The following is an 18,409-nucleotide window of genomic DNA, read 5'->3' as shown; positions in this document are numbered from 1 at the left end:
GTTATTCATTTTATGGTGGATGAATAAGACACATATAGTCATAGTGGCAAAATATCATTATAACAGGAATTTCCCTGACAACACCCAATAGCTTTTGAAAACAATGAATCTTTTGCTCTGCACATTCACATTCAAAATAACTGAAATATTTGAATACCTCAGGGATAATAGAGGCTGAAGATCCAGTGTTGGATGAAGATACTTAACTGCTGAAAGGGACAAGAACGTGTTCGTCAGTCTTAGGTTGTTATGCAGTTCAGACACATAACTTGAACTAGAACTTGATTTGGGCAAATCAGACAGAAAAAAACATGTACCCCTTTCCAGATAAATATACCCTGATCTCCAAATAAAAGCTTACCAGTGCAGGTCATACATTTCCTGATTTAATCTTTGTAGCTGGTTTAAATCAATTATAAATCCAGTTGTGTTGTTTTTGTCAATAGGGAGGAGCACCACATGGCTCTCAGTGCCTAGAAAGCCTCTGGTCATATTTGCATGGGTGAAATGTAAAACAGCTATTGAGCTATGTGGAACTGCAACATGTTCACAGTGAGTGATCTGATATAATATGTGTCTCGAAGGCTCCAATCACTGAAGAGGATAGAAACATAAATATGACTTCAAATAATCAAAGCTCTGATTTCACTAGTGCTGGCACAGAGGAAGGATACTTTTCATCAGAGAAACAACCTCGCCAGCTTGTTGAAACAACATCCTGCAAATCTCGTCTCGCTCCTTCACCCTGTCATGAACTCTTGATTCCTCCTAGGTTTCTCTTCTGTGCCTCTCATTCTGCCTGCTGCCTGCTTTTCATGTCTCTGTGTTCTTACTGTAGGTTCAGGGATGTGCAGAGTGTGCTGGCCCTTGAAGTGCATCAGACATTTGCTTTCAGGTAAGAAGAAGAAGAAGAAACATTTTTATTGGTCACATACTGTAGAATCGTACACTGCAACATAGTGACATTAAGTTGCTGCATTTAACCCATCCTAAGCACTAGGAGCAGTTGGCAGCTACATACAGCAGCACAATGTATCATATGTACATCATAATGGCTAAAAAGAAAGTTGCATAAATATCTTCAAACATTCTTTGACTGAAACAGAATATCTGGGTGGGACTGGATTGTGCCAACATCATGATGGATGAGTAACGAGAACACTCCACCTTCTTGCAGTCTTCCTTCTTCACGCTCTCTCTCCTTCTCTCTCTCTCTCTCTCTCTCTCTTCCTCTCTGTAGCAATATGCATTCAATGATGTCTTTATTTCACATCATCCCATGGCAGTTTCCTGAGCCAACCAAGTGATCTGTGCCAACTTCCTCACCATGCCAATCCAATCACAGTAATCTCTCAAAGGGCCAGAGGCCAAAGAGCTGCAGCTGCTTTCCTTTATATATGTACACACAAGGCTGTGATGGCACCAAACTACTATCTGTTTAAACCCATTTTACACCCACACATTTCTCAGTTTTTAAACAAAAACAACCTAGCCCCAGTTTTCTAAATGAAATCTTTATTTTATGTTAAATAAATGACAAATTAAAATATCTGTAGTGAATATGAAAGTGCTACAATTGCAGCTCAAAATTTGAATTTTAACCACACTGCAAACTCTGTATGCAGGTAGCCATGTGTAAATAGAGGACGCCCACTCTGTGTCATGTTTTATCATATACATTTCAGTTAAAGACACAATATATAAAAGACAAAGTACAACTGTATTTGAAAACATTTATTACTGAGGATATTAATCTGCAGATTAATGACACAACAGAGTAGCAGTATACGATGGATTACAACAGGAGAGTCACTGGTTAGGTTGACTAAATTGGCACAGTAGCTTTGCGGAGAGAGAAACCATACTACTGTAGCTAACTAGTTTGTTGCATCCTGGTGTTCCTGCATACTGCTACAACATTAGGATTTCTACACACAAAGAGCTGTTAAACTTTGATAAAGTACATATGATGATATTTTTTTGACAATGACGCACAGCTCCCTCCATGGCACACCAGTGTGTCAAAACACACAAGCTGAGAACCATTATGTCAACACAGTACAACAGGAACAACGGAAAGTCACTTCTCTGCTGATGTGAAAAACATGGCCTCGGTATCATATACAAATATGCAATCACAAGAGTCCCACGTCATTTACTGCAAATATACAGTATCTCATATAAACCTGTGATCCACAGATACAGCAGCAGTTAGTGGCTTACAGTTCATCTTCACTTTCCGGATGATTACATTCAACCTTTACCCAAGAGAGCTTTCCTGTTTTCAAGTTTTTTAGTTTTTTTTAATACTTTTCATAACTCCAAAATTGCTGTCATTTGGCCACTCTTTAATACAGTATATCCAGTTATCTGTATGTGCACGGGTGTGTGTTGATGATAGGTAATGGAGGCCGCCTAGAAAGAGCTGAAAAGGTGGAGGGGTGGGCTCCATGTTTAAATAGTAATCAAATAATAGCACACTTGTTTGACAAATTATGTTGCAAAAGCATCCTGCTAGCTAACATGGTATTTGAGCTTGCTGCCCAGATAACTCACACACGTTGGCTTTTAATGGTATTTTTTTTAAGTTTCCTCACATTCCTTATTGAATAAAGTGTCTCAGGTGATGACAGTAGATACATTTATGAGGGAATTTTCAAAAGACTACATTGGACAAAATGATGATGAAGTCAGTCAAAAACTGACAGAAATGCACACAGTGTCCTTGAGCTGGGTCATTTGCTTCATTTTGAATGTATTAATCAGTATTCCGGTTGTCTGTCCTGCTGTTGTGTTTAGTTTGGGGGGTTTGAGACTCACAGAGAGCCCAGAGGACTTGATAGTCTTAATTAACATGAATTACATTTAATTCATGATTGGACCTGGGCTCAGCTGTACTCTGATCACTCTCTTGTCTTCACTGAATACAGAAACAAGGTGATAACACGTGTATCAGACTCAGAAAAAGCCTTTAATATATTGTATTTTGTTGGATGTCTTAAATAGTATCTCACTATTGCAGTTTTCATTAATACATTTGAAAACAAGCCGCTGTAACACCTTTTGTGTGTTTGCATATGACCAGATTTTCAATTATTCATTTTTCAGACAGGAGATTGTGTCTTTTTGCTCTTACATGCAGGCCATATCTAGTCTTTCCTTGTGTTAGGTGCTTTTATTGTTTGGGTTATTCTTGTTTTTATTCAGAGCTTTCTGTCAAGATGGCTGTGGCAGTTTACAAGTGAAATTGAAGTAAAAATGGAAGCTGTTACATCCCTTTCTATAGTACTTTTACCACTCTGCACACTGTACATCTTGAGAAGAAAATACTCTTAAATTAGTTTTTCCACAACTAAGAACCCCACAAATGTATGTATTACATTTGTAGAAATGTCAAACTACCAGAGGACACAGTTTCTCGGGAGAGATTTCAACAATTAAAGAGTCATTTTTGGAGTAATTAAACATTTGAGCAAGTGTTACATAGTTATAACTCTCAGCATACAGTACTTGCTGCAGAAAAATCTATAAATCCCCCAGCTTGCATGACTAAAAAGATCACGATTCTGTGAAAGAAAAGGGCCGGATGGGCTTCAGTATGCACAGATTTACAGGCCAAAGCGTCAAATTCTTCATTATGCTGCGTGGCTGAGTTCTCTGTGCCCTCACTGTGAGCACACTGCTGCTATACAGTGAAGACCTTCAGCTTGAACTACAGCTGCCATGGATCTCCATGGGGGATACATAATGTAAAGGTCAAACCAAACAAAACACTACTTAACATCCAAGTCAATCTCTTCTGTTCTGTATTAATCTCTATTTACACATCAAGCCATTGTTATCCATAGAACATCTTCATATAAATATATAATATATACTGTATATTTGTATTTACATCTCTCTTTAAAAAAGTCAGTAGTGCTGTGCAACCTATCCTATCAGAGTTAAAGACACATAACCAAACACATGTAGAGGTCAGTACAGGTAACTTTGAAATGCATACTGTGCACCTTCAACTGTGATGAACCGACAGATTGTCCCACCTGAAACATAAACGATCAGAGTGGTTTGACCTGTGCTTACAAAAACTGCAAATACTCAACTTCACCACAAAACAATTGTGGCTGTCTCTCAGTCTTTTTGTCTCTGTCTGTCCCTCTCTGTGATCAGCAGTGTTCCCACGGTGACAGCAGAAGGAGCAGCATGGACGCCAGGACCAAAGGTTCAACAGACAGCGTGTGGGCTGAGCCGTGAACTGCCACCTGACACAGAATATGCAAGGAGATGCAACATTATATGATAGGAAAGAATAAAGGAAGAAGAGAATGAGAATGAGAATGAGCGAATGCACAGCTACCTGTGGAGGTGAGAGGTGATGAGGAGGGACGAAGCGACGAGGAGGACGAGCCATGTCCTTTGTCACTGGACTACGACCGCTGGATGTATCACCTGTCTCATCGTCTGAGAAATACAAAAGCAAATATATAGCATACGGTACATAACAGTATATGGGCAAAACCTATATATGTGTATCTGTAGCAAAGAGCCCTATCAGATGAGCTTCAGTCCCCCTTTATCAACACATGCCGTCCTGTTCCAAATGTGTAATTACAAGAGATTTTTAACTGGATATCAAGTCCCCCCCCCAATACTGTCGGTTTTGTTTTTAATGAAGTTTGCATTCATACTGTTCCCACAGCTGGACTTTTCAGCCATTCATTCATCATTTCCAGCTATCGATTTTGACTTTACTGCTCACTTGCCATGTGGTTTTCACACACGCAGGTGGTGTTAATGTGTTACAACAGACTCAGACTGATTAAAATGTGTCACTTGCTGTTAGCTCACCATAGCTGGTAGTTTATTGGTTGGTTATTCTGAAGATGAGAAGGGTTTAATCTTAAGATCATATAGTAGCATATGTTCATACTCTTAATGTTTTTTATTCTCGATCTGGTCCAGTGTAATTTATCTACTTTTTCCACTTGCTTTTATTATTTTTGGTCTTTTAATTTTTTAAATTTAATTTTATATTTTAAGCGCTTTAACAGTGCTGATCCATTTTTGCGACATGACTGAAGCGTGGTGTCGCGACATCATACATCCATGGTTGATGCTCCACGCCCCTGACCTGCAGCTGATTGGACAAACGTGTCACGTAGGTCTGGCTGCTCGAGAATTTTCAAACCACTGTCATGGCGGCTTGGACAGAAACATCGCATGGACATATGGATCACCACAGTAAAGCTTGATTTCTGATTGCTCTACATATAAATACCTTTTATCTAAACTAAAGTATGTATCACACTGCAATCTTGAACATGGGAAATACAGTACTTCATTAATAAACTGTAGTTTTACAAGCATCATTCAACTGACTAAGTACTGTAAGTCTAAATGTCTAACAAGATCAACTAAATGAACCCAAACAAAGCAGGCCTTCGCAATCATGTTTTTTTTAAATATCTCCATAAATAAACAAGTCAATAAATTTACAGTCTGAGTAAAGAGTTGTGGAAGTCATTTCTGGTTCTGTTTTTAGTCTCATGATAAATCTTGCAATATTTTTTGTTGTTTTTGTTGTTTAGACCTGAAAGATTTATGGATTTCCCCCCACCTACCCACATTTTTTCACAAATGTGAAAACTGTTACACAGACACAGATACAGATACAGACACAGACACAGACACACACACACACACACACACACACACACACAGTGTGAAGTGTTGCTTCATTAAATGGGCATATGGCCGGACTTAACCAGCTGCTTTAAGACTGTCATATTTGTGTTTGTGTGTGTGTGTGTGTGTTGGCAGTACTCCAGCACCTCATTGGAGGAACTTGGGTAAATGAGTAGATTAGGACTGGAGGGAAACAGACTGTGCTGCCGGCTAAACGCACACGCATGCATGCAAATGCACGCGCACACACACACACACACACACACACACACACACACACACACACACACACACACACACACACACACACACACACACACACACACACACACACACACACACACACACACACACACACACACACACACACACACACACACACCCCTGCTTAGGTAGAAATATGACTCTGTCTATTACAATACACATTGTCCTGCAGTACAATAGACAAAGAGCCTCTTTCAGTCGCTGAGGAATGAGAGTTGTTAATGTTCACACCCTCACACAAATATATCTCATAATAATACAGACATGAAGAGAGCAGGAAACACCCATATAAATACACACACACGCACATAAAAGGTTATGAAATCAAAACACAGACAAAGATACTCTCCTATAAAAAAAAGTTCTGCATCAGAGATGCATGATGTGTTTTTGTTTTTGAGTGTCTGTGTTGATGATTTAGATGATTTGGTCACAGAAGAACGTTCACCAATTAGGAATAGGTCCTTTATGGTGTGCTGTCTTGACAAATAGCTGCATGGAGCAATATAGGACCCTGTGCAATTATGTACAGTGTGTGTGAGTGTGTGTGTGTGTGTGTGTGTGTGTGTGGTCTGCTTTGTGTCCATGTGTTCATATCAGAACTGAAAACCTTTAGTCACATCTGGTTTGAACCTGTTTAGTTAACACATCTGTGTCATATTTTATTTTGCTTTTCCACCATAACAAGTGTGGTGCAATACATTAATATTACAATTTTAACAAAATATCTGTTATTTTGTATCATTGTGGAACTTTCAGAAGAATTTTTGAATTATTCTAAAAACGGGACGTCCTTTACTCCAGGAAGCTGGTTTAGATTAAAAAATAGCAAATTGATTTGTTTTGTCCCTTACTTACCCAAAAGCAACAGCAGACAATGCCTAACATTTCCATTACAGTAATAGTTTACACTAAAGCAAGGTGACTGACTTAAAATCACATTTCAAGGTAAACAAGGCATCAAAAGGGTGCAGGCTTGAAATGGAAAGGAATAACACACATTTTGAAATGGGTGACAAAACAGTCAAACCTCCTCCTTATTTTACCGCGGTATACGGTACTACTGTGACTAATTAAAAATGATGACGTAAGGTTCAGAAGGCGTCACCAAACTGTTGGCTTGTGCCTATCGCGTTCATAAACTGAATACCAAACACTAATACTGAAACATCTCTCCCTTCTAACTAGGTTAGAACCCGAAATTCTGCCAAAGTGCTGCAATTGTCACGTGATGACAACCACACATAAGCATTTTTAGGCAATAAATTAATTAGATTTAATATTTAATCCTGGTAACACGCGGCCTCCTGCTACATGTCCTTTGGCATGTTGTCTCGTAGCAACAATCCAGATCATGTCACATGTGGCAGATTGGCTACAAACACGTGCACACAAACGCGCACACACAGGCAATCGCTGGTCATACTCATGGGGTAGTTTAACCTTTGCTAGAATGAGTAATAAGCGAGTGTGTTTGTGTGTGATAATAAGAATGCAGGAGTGACATTTGGAGGATCAGTCACTGCAATGGGATACTGCAGAACAGCCAAAAGTCTCAGCCTTCTTCATTGACGTCCAGCATATGAACAGCCGACACCGCCATTCATGCCCAGTTTGCCTCCTCAGAAGAGCTGACAGTTTACAAGGAAGAACCAAAATGGTTACTATGTATTGGAGGCTGAAGAGGAGAGTGACATTGATCCATGATCTATTATCCATCTCCTGTCCAAGAAAATCAATGTTTCTTCTTTACCGTTGGCTTGTACTTTAGATACTTTTCCAAAATACTAAGATAAAAAATGGAATTGGATTCAAGTGAAGCATTCACCCAGGGGTGACAGTAAAGGTTGAAAGCATGTCAAGGAGGGCTATAAATCCGAGCTGTGGCGGAAACAAACTCAGTGCATCTATCTCTCTCTAAAAGCAAAAAAAACACTAAACACCATTTAGGCACACATATTTCTTTCTTTCTCAGATATCAGGCTTGATTCTTAAGCAATTATCTTTTCTCAGCCAAGAAGTCCCATAATAAAGCAAAAAACATAGTATGATAATAATATATTGGTTAAAGTGGCAAACGTGTACAGTATTTGTTGACAAACTATTGATCATTGAAAAGAGCAATGTCAACTGATTTAATACGTGACTAATGCTTTGAAATGGAAACAATGATGGTGTTTTTGAGACAAATGGAGATAAAACCGGTTTTAGATCATTTCTATTTTTTTGGCATTATAAAAAAAAAAACATTGTGGTTCCAAATGACCAGGTAGCCAAAATCAACACGTGCACCTGTGGTGCGTTAATCCACTGTAATGGTCAGACTTTAGCATCCCTCCCTGACCTGGAACAAGCATCCCAAACCTCAGCAATTTAATTCTCTTTCATGATTTCATGCATTCCTGCAGTCTGCACCCTGAAACAAAATCCTGCTGACAACACAGCATCTTTCTAATAACAGCGGACAATAACCAATTGTGTGTGTGTGTGTGTGTGTTCATAAACACTGTGTGTTACAAAAACCTGTTAGTTATGCTTTTATCAGGCTGATGTGTGTGTGTAAAGCAAAAATGAATCAATGCATTTTAATGTGTGAAACAATGAAGTGTTGTCTTGCATCAGAAGGTAACCTTCGGTAGTTTACGTGTGTGTGTGTGTGTGTGTGTGTGTTTATGTTCAATATACATTACGAGTATGTGCTTGTGCATGTGGATGAAATGTGAAAGGATGTCAGGGATGCATCTAATAAGTGTAAGTTGAAAAGTAAACTGACAGCAAAGGGCAGCATCAAGGTGAATGAGTGAATATGTGTGTTTGTGTGTGTGTGTGTTTATGATGTTTGATGTCAGATGCCTGTGGTGTGTTGTTCAGAACTGCCAATTTAGGCCCCAATTATGCTCGATCTTGTCCATTCTCAATTTGTATGTATACAACAGACATTCATTCTCTCTCTCTCTCTCTCTCTCTCTCTCTCTCTCTCTCTCTCTCTCTCTCTCTCTCTCTCTCTCTCTCTCTCTCTCTCTCTCTCTCTCTCTCTCTCTCTCTCTCTCTCTCTCTCTCTCTCTCTCTCTCTCTCTCTCTCTCTCTCTCTCTCTCTCTCTCTCGCACACACACACACACACACACACACACACACAATGTGAGGTGACCTTGGAAAGCGTCTGGATAGCTGGTGTGTGTGTGTGTGGGCGTGTAAATGTATCCTGAGCATTTCTAGCTGAATCAGTAATGAGCATTTCATTACTTCAGCCTCAGTTCCCCAGGGAGGACACACACAAACACACACACACACACACACACACACACACAAACACAAACACACAGAGTAGGAAGAGCAAGTACTTTTCAGAATCAAATTATAAATTGATACTTTATTGTATCTCTTAATTTTCTTCACTGCTTGCATCTCGTTATTTACGGACTTAAAAAAAGAGTATTGTTAAATTGGCCTGCAAGTCAACTTTCTTATTCAGACAAGAATATATAGACACTCAAATCAGCAAAGCTGTGCCTGGTGGGTGATTTGCCACAATGTTTTAAAGCATTTAATACTTCTGTTACACTGTAATATCCTGAGTGATGGTTACTGTATGTTCCATATCTCAAGAAGAACTTTTAGCAGCTCAAAGCATTCTATGCTATAACTTATTTCTAAGGGATTACTTAGAGATGTTCAATCTGGTTTAAAATGTACATAAAAGCTTGCTGGGCTTTACTTTGACAGGCTCTTTGGTCTTAGCTTCCAACTGGTCGTCCACTCCAAAGAAGCGTTGCGTTTCTATTACTATAATCCTTCATTTAAACAGGACTAAATAAATGTAAACAGGACTAAAGAGTCTACAGAGATGCAAGCATGTTGTAAGAGGCACAGCGGTCCTTTGAGCTAAATGTTAACAAGCTGACATTAAGCAGATTTGTTATCATGTTAATGATCATAGTTTGGCGTGTTAGTATGCTTACATTTGCTAGCTCTCAAAGACGATACACAGTACAGCAGAGGGTGAATGAAATGTTAGTTTTGCTGGTATTTATATATAGATATATAAAAAAAATCCCCCTCTCACCCCTTGTGGGGTTGTATGTGTCATCCTCAAGCTCGGGTCCTCTACCAGAGGCCTGGGAGTTTGAAGGTTCTGCGCAGTATCTTAGCTGTTCCTAGGACTGCATTCTTCTGGACAGAGACCTCTGATGTTTTACCTGGAATCTGCTGGAGCCACTCTCCCAGTGTTGGGGTAACAACCCCCAGTGCTCTGATTACCACTGGCACCACTGTTGCTCTTACTTTCCACTTTTTTTCTAGCTCTTCTTTCAGCCCTTGGTATTTCTCAAGCTTCTCGTGTTCCTTCTTCTTGATGTTGCTGTCGCTTGGGATTGCCACATCTATCACTACTGCCTTCTTCTGCTGTTTGTCGATCAACACGATGTCTGGTTGGATAGCCATCACCAGTTTGTCAGTCTGGATCTTGAAGACCCACAGGATCTTAGCTCAGTCATTCTCGACTACCTTAGGAGGTGTCTTCCATTTTGACCTTGGGACTTCCAGCCTATGTTCGTGGCAGATGTTCCTGTACACTACGACAGCTACCCTGTTCTGGCGTTCCATGTATGCACTTCCTGCCTGCATCTTACACCCTGCTGTTATGTGCTGTACTGTCTCAGGGGCATCCTTGCACAGTCTGCACCTGGGGTCCTACCTGGTGTGGTAGACCCCAGCCTCTATTGATCTTGTACTAAGTGCCTGTTCTTGTGCTGCCATGATTAGTGCCTCTGTGCTGTCCTTTAGTCCAGCCTTTTCAAGCCACTGGTAGGATTTCTTGATATCAGCCACTTCTTCTATTTGTCTGTGGTACATGCCGTGCAGCGGCTTGTCCCTCCATGACGGTTCTTCATCTTCCTTGTCCTCACCTTTGTGTTTCTGCTGCCTGAGGTATTCACTAAGCCCTTCATCTTTGGGGGCCATCTTTCTTATGTACTCCTGGATATATTTCTGTCTTGACCTAAGAGGGGACCAGCCGTCCTTGCCATCCCTCGGACTTCGGCGCTTGCATGGTTACACATTTTTTGAGATTGCAAACTTCTTTTCAGCATCCCCTCATGTCCATATTTTACTTTGGATTGATAGAAAAAAAGGCATGTGGTGATGCATTATTTATCATAAATCGATCAATCAACACACCTGAAATATATAATTACGGCTCTAATAAACCTGACTGAAGTATTCATTTTTAAAATATAACTTAAACTGAAGATTGTGTAAATGTTAGTAAAAGGTTTGTTTGCTTGTTGTGTTCTGTTGTTATGGAGTGAAAGACTCACTTCATAATCAAGTTAGTCCACTGGGTAATATCCCAAAAACTTGGATTTAGTGACAGATTGTGGACAGCCTGGTCAGATTATGTAGTTTGCATCCCAGTAACCTGTTCCTCTGGTCCCAAATTAAATGTGCGATAGCATAGTCTAAAAAGTAATCTCCAGGAATGGTTAATGGCCAATGCTTGTTTTCAAATGACTATAAGAGTTAACGGTTTGACTTGCAGCAAAGCATCTTGCCATGGTCACACTCACCAAGGTTAAGCAGAGCCTCAAGTGGAATCATAAGACCTGAGTAAACACGTCGGGAAAAAAATGAGATGAATACCGCAGCGTGAATGCAGCGAGGGACATGGACTGGAGGTGGATGAAAGAATGATCTCGGCAGAGGGATTGGTTGAAGGTTGCACATCAACACGGACCACTGGGGGTGTTGTCTGATGTGTGTGTGGCATGCAAATGCTCATTTGAATACATGAGGAGTGAAGCTGGAAGTGAGGAGAGACAACGCAAGACAAAGCAAGGACTACCTTCAAAAAGTCACGTATTGGAATAATAGCATCCCTGCAGAGAGGATTAATAAACAGATGATGTCTAATAACATGAACAAACTTACTCAGGTGTAGCCAGAAAGACAGAAACAGGCAAACAGACAGGTTGATAGACAGGCAGGCAGGGCAGGAGGGATAGAACAGGACATGACAGCCAATACAGGAGATGCTTTAAAAAGGTTTTTGGGTTTGTTTAGGTAGATTGACTCCACCGAGTCAACCATGCAGGTAGTTTAGGAAATATTCTCCAAAGTGCAACATTTCATCTCACACACACACACACACACACACACACACACACAAACACACACACACAGACGCACAGACGCACAGCCAGAGATGATGATGATTCGCTTGATTTCTGTATGTATGTACGTGTGATTGTGTGTGTGTGTGTGTGTGTGTGTGTGCGTGTGTGTGTACCAGCTCTAGTCAATATACCACAAGCCGTTGTCAACAAAAAAGCAAAAAAACAAACAAAGACCAAGGATAGTTAAAGAGCAGAATATACTACAGTGTGTTAGCATGTGAACAAAGAAAGTGGCGTGGAGGCACAGTGTTGTGCACGTTGTGGTTAAAGTCATGTGATAAGTGTGTAGTGTTTTGAAAACTGTGTTCAAGCAATGAAAAACGAACCAGTTTGGTTCACATGAACAGCTGCTGTGCAGACTGTTGTTAGAGTTCTGCACACGTAGCTCCAGTTGTGACCACTGTTGCTTAGCAATAAAAAACTGTAACAAGTAACAGCAAAATACACGTTGAGTTGGTATACTAAACCAGCTTCAAACTTTAGCAGTTCTTTTGCAGAAAGTGACCATATTTGCCTTCTCCAGCCAGATACGACACCTCTCCTCACTTATGGCATGTCCTGCACAGGAGAAAACTTTCCAAGAGGGTGTCTAAGAGGCCTGTACACACAGATATGAGTTTGAAAGCACAGACTATTTGGGGAGGCTGTCCCGCTTCCCCCACCACCAGGCTACAGGGTCTTGTCCTGAACGATAGACTAGCAGAGCAAGTGTAATATTTGACTAGCAATCACGTGCAGTGAATGGTTAATATGGTTTAACGTCCATTTTGGTGAGCCCAGAGGGAAAATATGACATTTTAAAAGTAGCCTACATTTACGGTAGCTAGCTAATGGTACACAACAGTGAAAGTGTGATATTTTTACTTCTGTTTCAGAGCGTGTACAAAAGTTGGTGAATAGCGAGGACACACTCGACAGAAAAAGGAAAAAGAAAAAGAGACCTGGAGCGACAGAGTGAAAACATTTCAGTCAACACATTAAGTGGAATTGAAATGAGGAACCGAAATTTGCGTTCTACTCCGGTCCGAATACTACTGTTTGCGTAGGAACCGGTTCCATATTGGAACCTGATTTGGTACCAAACCCTATTCTTAACATGTGTTTTAAGAAAACAACAAAATCAACAATGTGTTAGTCTGTCTCTCAATAATGTATGACTTCCGTAACCTGTCACATCCAAGCACATTCATTACTGAAGATGTGTATCTTAAAAAACAATCCATCCATCCACCCATCTGTAGTCTTTTTCGTGGGGGGCTGAAACTGATCTTAGCTGACATTGGGTGAGAGGCAGAGTAGGCTGCACCCTGGACAGATCACCTGGCAATCACAAGGCTGAAACACAGAGACAGACAACCATCCACGCTCACATGCACACCAAAGGGCAATTTAGAGTCAACAAATAACCTAAACTGCATGTCTTCGAACTGTTGGAGGAAGCCAGAAAATAAAAAGAAATCAAACGCTAACACGGAGAGAACATGCAACTCCACATACTGTAAAAGGGCAAAGCCCAAGCCAACTCTCTTGCTGTGAGGCGACTAGTGCCAACAACTGCACCACCCTGCCGCCCCTATTAAAAACAGGAAATGATTATTTACCTAATTAAAAAAATGTAAGGCTATATCAATTCCTAAAGAAGCTGGGCAATGTTGTTTTTAGCAAAAATTACTCAAACAAGAGTAAGCAGTGTATTTGTTGGTGCACTATTTTCAGCTGTGCTCAAAAGTATGTGGCCCTGACTCAAAATATAAACCACAGTGTGGATGTTCAACTTGGTCAAAGAAACATGTCATAGCAGTGTAGCTCATTCATTTGTTCTAATCTGAACAACAAAGGAGGAATAAGCAATACCGGTAAGTACGATCAAGCTATTATTGGTGTTGGTCTTCTAATGGGATTTGTTGACAATACGAAAAATTTGGTATATCTCTACACTTGTTTTTTTAAGGAAAGGGAAAAATTAAGGTTTTGGTAAGATATTGAAAAATAACCTGTCTTATATTGTGCTTCAAATCAGCCCAGACCTTTTTATTGTTTAAGTAAAACCACAAATAGGTGGGTGAAACATTACAATATTGACATACATTTTGCCAATATATTTAGTATTGACATATATCTGTTCAATATACAAAAAACCTTTATGCATTTTGTTCGTACTGAATTTTCCTCATTAGTTGTGTAAGTATAATTCTAAAGAAACAGGGCTGCTCTATTGAAACCTCGTGAAAACAAAGCTTGCTAGGAAGAAAAGGCTTCAGTCTTTATTTCCAGAGTAAAGCTGCCTTATCAGTGGGCTACTGACTGCATTCATAGCATGTTTCATACCCTATTGTTCTCCAGTGCATGCATGTACAAAAGAAAGCAGTTTAAATCACTGATCAAACCGATCCACAGGCTTGCTCAGGGAACTTTTAGTCACGGGTGCAGATAAGGAGCCTTGCCAGGGTTTTTATTGTTCTTTCTGCCTCCTTTTAGAGCGATGCTTATAAATGCAGATCAAACTGTCCTCAGGCAGAGTGCTAACATGGAAAACACTGGACTTTCCCTTGAAGATGAAATGTATTCTAAAGGCTTTGTGAATGTGGCCCTGGGGAAGTGGGGGAGAGGCCAGAGGATCAAGGTAGAGATGATGGTGGAAAGATACAGTACATGGAGGCAAGCCAATAAATATAAAATAGTTCAGCAATGTACAGTATCCAGTTGTATGTCCATTATTTAGTGCAGGATGATAAAGATAAGAACCAAATACTGACAGCATTTTAACTGCAAATGAAACTACGCTTTGACCAGATTCTGAAAATGTTACTTGGCCAAGAGAGATGGCGCAACATCTGCCATCCCTCCTCTCTTTCTTTATCTCTCCATTTTTGTCTCCCTTACTCCCTCCCTCTCTTTTTATCTTTCTTTATGGTGATCAAATAAGGACCCATGGGAGGACGGACCACCAGGTAACCATGGTTACAGGGATTGAGTACCCCTCAAAGTACACATTCACACATATTCTTACATAAAAACACTAACCCAGCACGTGCACGCACGCACGCACGCACGCACACACACACACACACACACACACACACACACACACACACACATATATATATATTTATATATGAATGTAAAAAAATAAATTTTAAAATTTAAAATATTTAAAATATGTATATGGGAGAAAGGGTTAATCTGAAACTGTAAGACATATAGTCATAGTGGGAATTTCGAAGCTTCAAACAGATGTGTTATATTTAAAATAAGGTTTCTTTTAAGGGAAAAGGATAGGTGCTTTCCAGACTTTACAGACATTAGTGGTTGTAGCATGACTCATGGATACCTGGAAGCTTTGGTATCCCCATCTTTGCATCCACCACCAATGTCCCAGTGTAAAGCACGGCAATTATAATGACACAGCATTTCATTTGTTACACAGATGAGAAGAGAATAGAAAGTAAGAGAAGAGACGCTGTGCACATTTACATTATTGACATTATAGGACCTGGCTATGTCTGGGGGAACAGAGAGATCGGAGAAGGGGCAGTTGAAGAAGGGATTGTGCTGGTATGAGGAAAGAAAATCAATCGGTTTAATCTTGGTGAATTCAATGGGAGGGGAAGAAGAAGTCATTGCACTGTAAGGAATGACTGAATGAAAAATAGTAAAAGAAGACTAAATGAAACAGACTGTGTTTGATGGAATCTGTGAGATTAATTTGTGTGATTGCTCATCATTGTATAATAATACATAGCTAATAAAATTAAGTATAAAAGGTGTATCTGATTTCTGAGAGTAACACAGAACTCCATAGCAACTTTAGCATGAATTAGCATAACCCTTTTAATGGCTAGACCTTGTGTGTCTATGGGCATGTGTCTATAATATACTGTTTTGCATGTAAATAAAATTGAGTATAAAATTGTTTTAAAACAAAACAAACAAATGACTACAATGTAAGAGAAAACAACTAGAGTATCAGCTTTTCCTTTACTTTTTACCTCTTTGTATAAATGCCAGTAACTTAAGCTCTTGCTCATATGTTGAGACGCCTGCCTTCTGTCTTTGTTTTTGATCTGTGAACCATGTTTGCCAAGCGATTCTCCCTCTGTGGGCTGAGATCAACTTGTAAATGGACTTAAATCAAATAATAATAGGCTTTGACTAAAATAACTTCCTACTGTTAAAAGGCCCACATAAATAAAACACAGGCTTGGCAATGAGGTGTTGTGAGATTTGATTTTAGATATCGCCTGGCAGCCCATCTCCACCTCTCATCCTCCACTTCTTTTGTCCCTCTTCAGTATTCAACAAAAGACTAAATGTCATGAGAATTAATTAGAAGACAGGGATAATATGTCCTCAATATTATTCATCCTTGTTCATATTTGCAAGCCCAGGGATAAAGCAAGAACATATGCTCCATCATATGTGTGTAAGAGAAAAGAAAGGGTTAAAGATCATTACATAGGGGATTACACACAAAGACAGTGCAGTACCAATGTAACATTTGCCCACGCACACACTTAAATCGCACATGTATGGCACATGGCAGGCCCGTATGTACGCACAAAAAAGATGCCATAAAGATTCACTTGTACATGCACATCCACACACGTAGATACTCTCTTTCTCAAGCAAGCAGGATTTTCTTTTTATATCCTGTGAAGTGTTAAGCTCCACATTTCAGCGAATCATATTCAGAGAATTGTATTGTAGGCAGAATTTTAAAGAGGAAGTCGGAGAGTACGCGCATATTTAGTTGAAGACATTTCCAAAAGAAAATCAGATTGGCCTTTATTTATTTGATGCTGTTTTAAACATACATTAACTCAGCACTACTGATTTAATGCACTGTGAAATAAAAAAGAGAAACAAATCCCTGTGATTTGTGTGGTCAGGTTGATACTGAATCACTCTTTCAGCTTTAGTGCGTGCGAAGCTTGTTTATATGCACAGAGATGCTGGTGAGTGGGAAGACATGCGGAAAATCCCCTTTTGTCACTCTTTATTGTAATTCTTTCTTCAGGAATTCATTGTGGCTTCAGAGACAAGATCCCCAGACGCAACCACCAGCTTGGTAAATCATAACTAGCAAATTTCTCTTTAAATAGCTGATGTACCAGTTTCAGGCCAAGCGGGAGGTATGCGTTTCCACCGATCTGACACATCAAGGTTAGTCTTAAGGTTATGACAAATGCACCGAGAACACATTTAGGAAAATGTAAGAATATTGCAACATGTGTGGCCCTTTTATCTCTGCTACCAGCTCCAAAGAAACTCTCAATATCTCTCAAATTCTCTTTTAAGGTGTGTTTGTTGATTGGTAGATGAAAAAGAAACAGAAACACCCAACTAGAGTTCTGCACACACCCAAAACCACTTTAAAACCCAGCCTGACTCAACACAACTCAAAACCCGACACAACCCAAATGCACAAATATTCGTTGTATTTTATCCAGTATATTTTAACTTTATTCAATCAGGTGAACTCATTGAGATCAATATCCCTTTTGCAAGAGACACTGATGCAAGAGATATAAAGTAAACATCACAGACAAACAGAACTGGCTAAATAAAAAGAGACAAATTAATTAATTAATTACATTTGAAAAAAATAACCAAAGCTGAACCCTGTCCAAGCTCAAAGCCTAAACCTAAAACTTTTTCAGGACCCATGGGGTTTAAATCTGGTAGCATAACTTGACTCACCACATGCAGACAGACTTACTGATGTGGGACTGATTAACCTAGCCTAGCCCTACCAGCCTCTCACACATTTCATTTGTACAGAGAGTCTGGCCACTCTCCATTGACAAGTGATAACTTCCTTGAAGGCGGGTACTCTGTTAAAGTTTAAAACTTTTGGATCTCCCAGCCACTCTGAATCTGCCATAACCCATCGCTAATGGTTGTTCGTGACGTTGGCTTATCATCGCTAGCGGTCGCCTTATCCAACTCCTTTACCACTAACGGAGCGAGCTGGAAATTCAAACTTTTCCCAAACCCCATGGGGAGGAGGGCCACAACATCATGGCCACCACACAAACTTAGCAAAGATTGTTCTTGCCCAGGGTTTAACTTCTGGATATTCAGCATTATTGCCACAATGGACCAAATGGCTTCGCTCGCATCTTTCTCCATCACCATTACGGAACTACAACTCAAACTAGCGCACAACCTCAACGTCATCGTTCTGAGCCACTCCATCTGTTCGCTGATTGGACCGGCAAAGATTTGGCCAGAGAAAACCCAAGAATATACCGCGAATCCAGACGGTGTACTGAAGGAAAATGAAAAT

The 18,409-nt window shown here is 39.9% G+C and overlaps 1 protein-coding gene across 2 annotated transcripts in view; it reads right to left on the bottom strand.

Moving 5' to 3' along the window:
* Positions 1–3,650: 3,650 nt before the first annotated feature.
* Positions 3,651–18,409, bottom strand: part of LOC117950470 (glypican-5-like) — a 44,810-nt gene continuing 30,051 nt past the window's right edge. Inside the window, exons 10-11 of one of the 2 annotated variants that reach the window (XM_034881561.1) lie at positions 4,358–4,461; positions 3,651–4,262 (exon numbers count right to left, since the gene is read on the bottom strand). In XM_034881561.1, the coding sequence (XP_034737452.1) occupies positions 4,167–4,262; positions 4,358–4,461 (200 nt within the window). In that variant the 3' untranslated portion in view covers positions 3,651–4,166. The remainder of the gene's footprint in view (positions 4,263–4,357; positions 4,462–18,409) is intronic. The other variant, XM_034881563.1, reaches the window with a different exon arrangement.

Source organism: Etheostoma cragini, chromosome 9 (genome assembly GCF_013103735.1).
Source record: "Etheostoma cragini isolate CJK2018 chromosome 9, CSU_Ecrag_1.0, whole genome shotgun sequence".
NCBI classification, from domain to species: Eukaryota; Metazoa; Chordata; class Actinopteri; order Perciformes; family Percidae; genus Etheostoma; species Etheostoma cragini.
The sequence above is the reverse complement of the archived record's forward strand: the minus strand, read 5'-3'. Positions and strand labels throughout refer to the sequence as shown.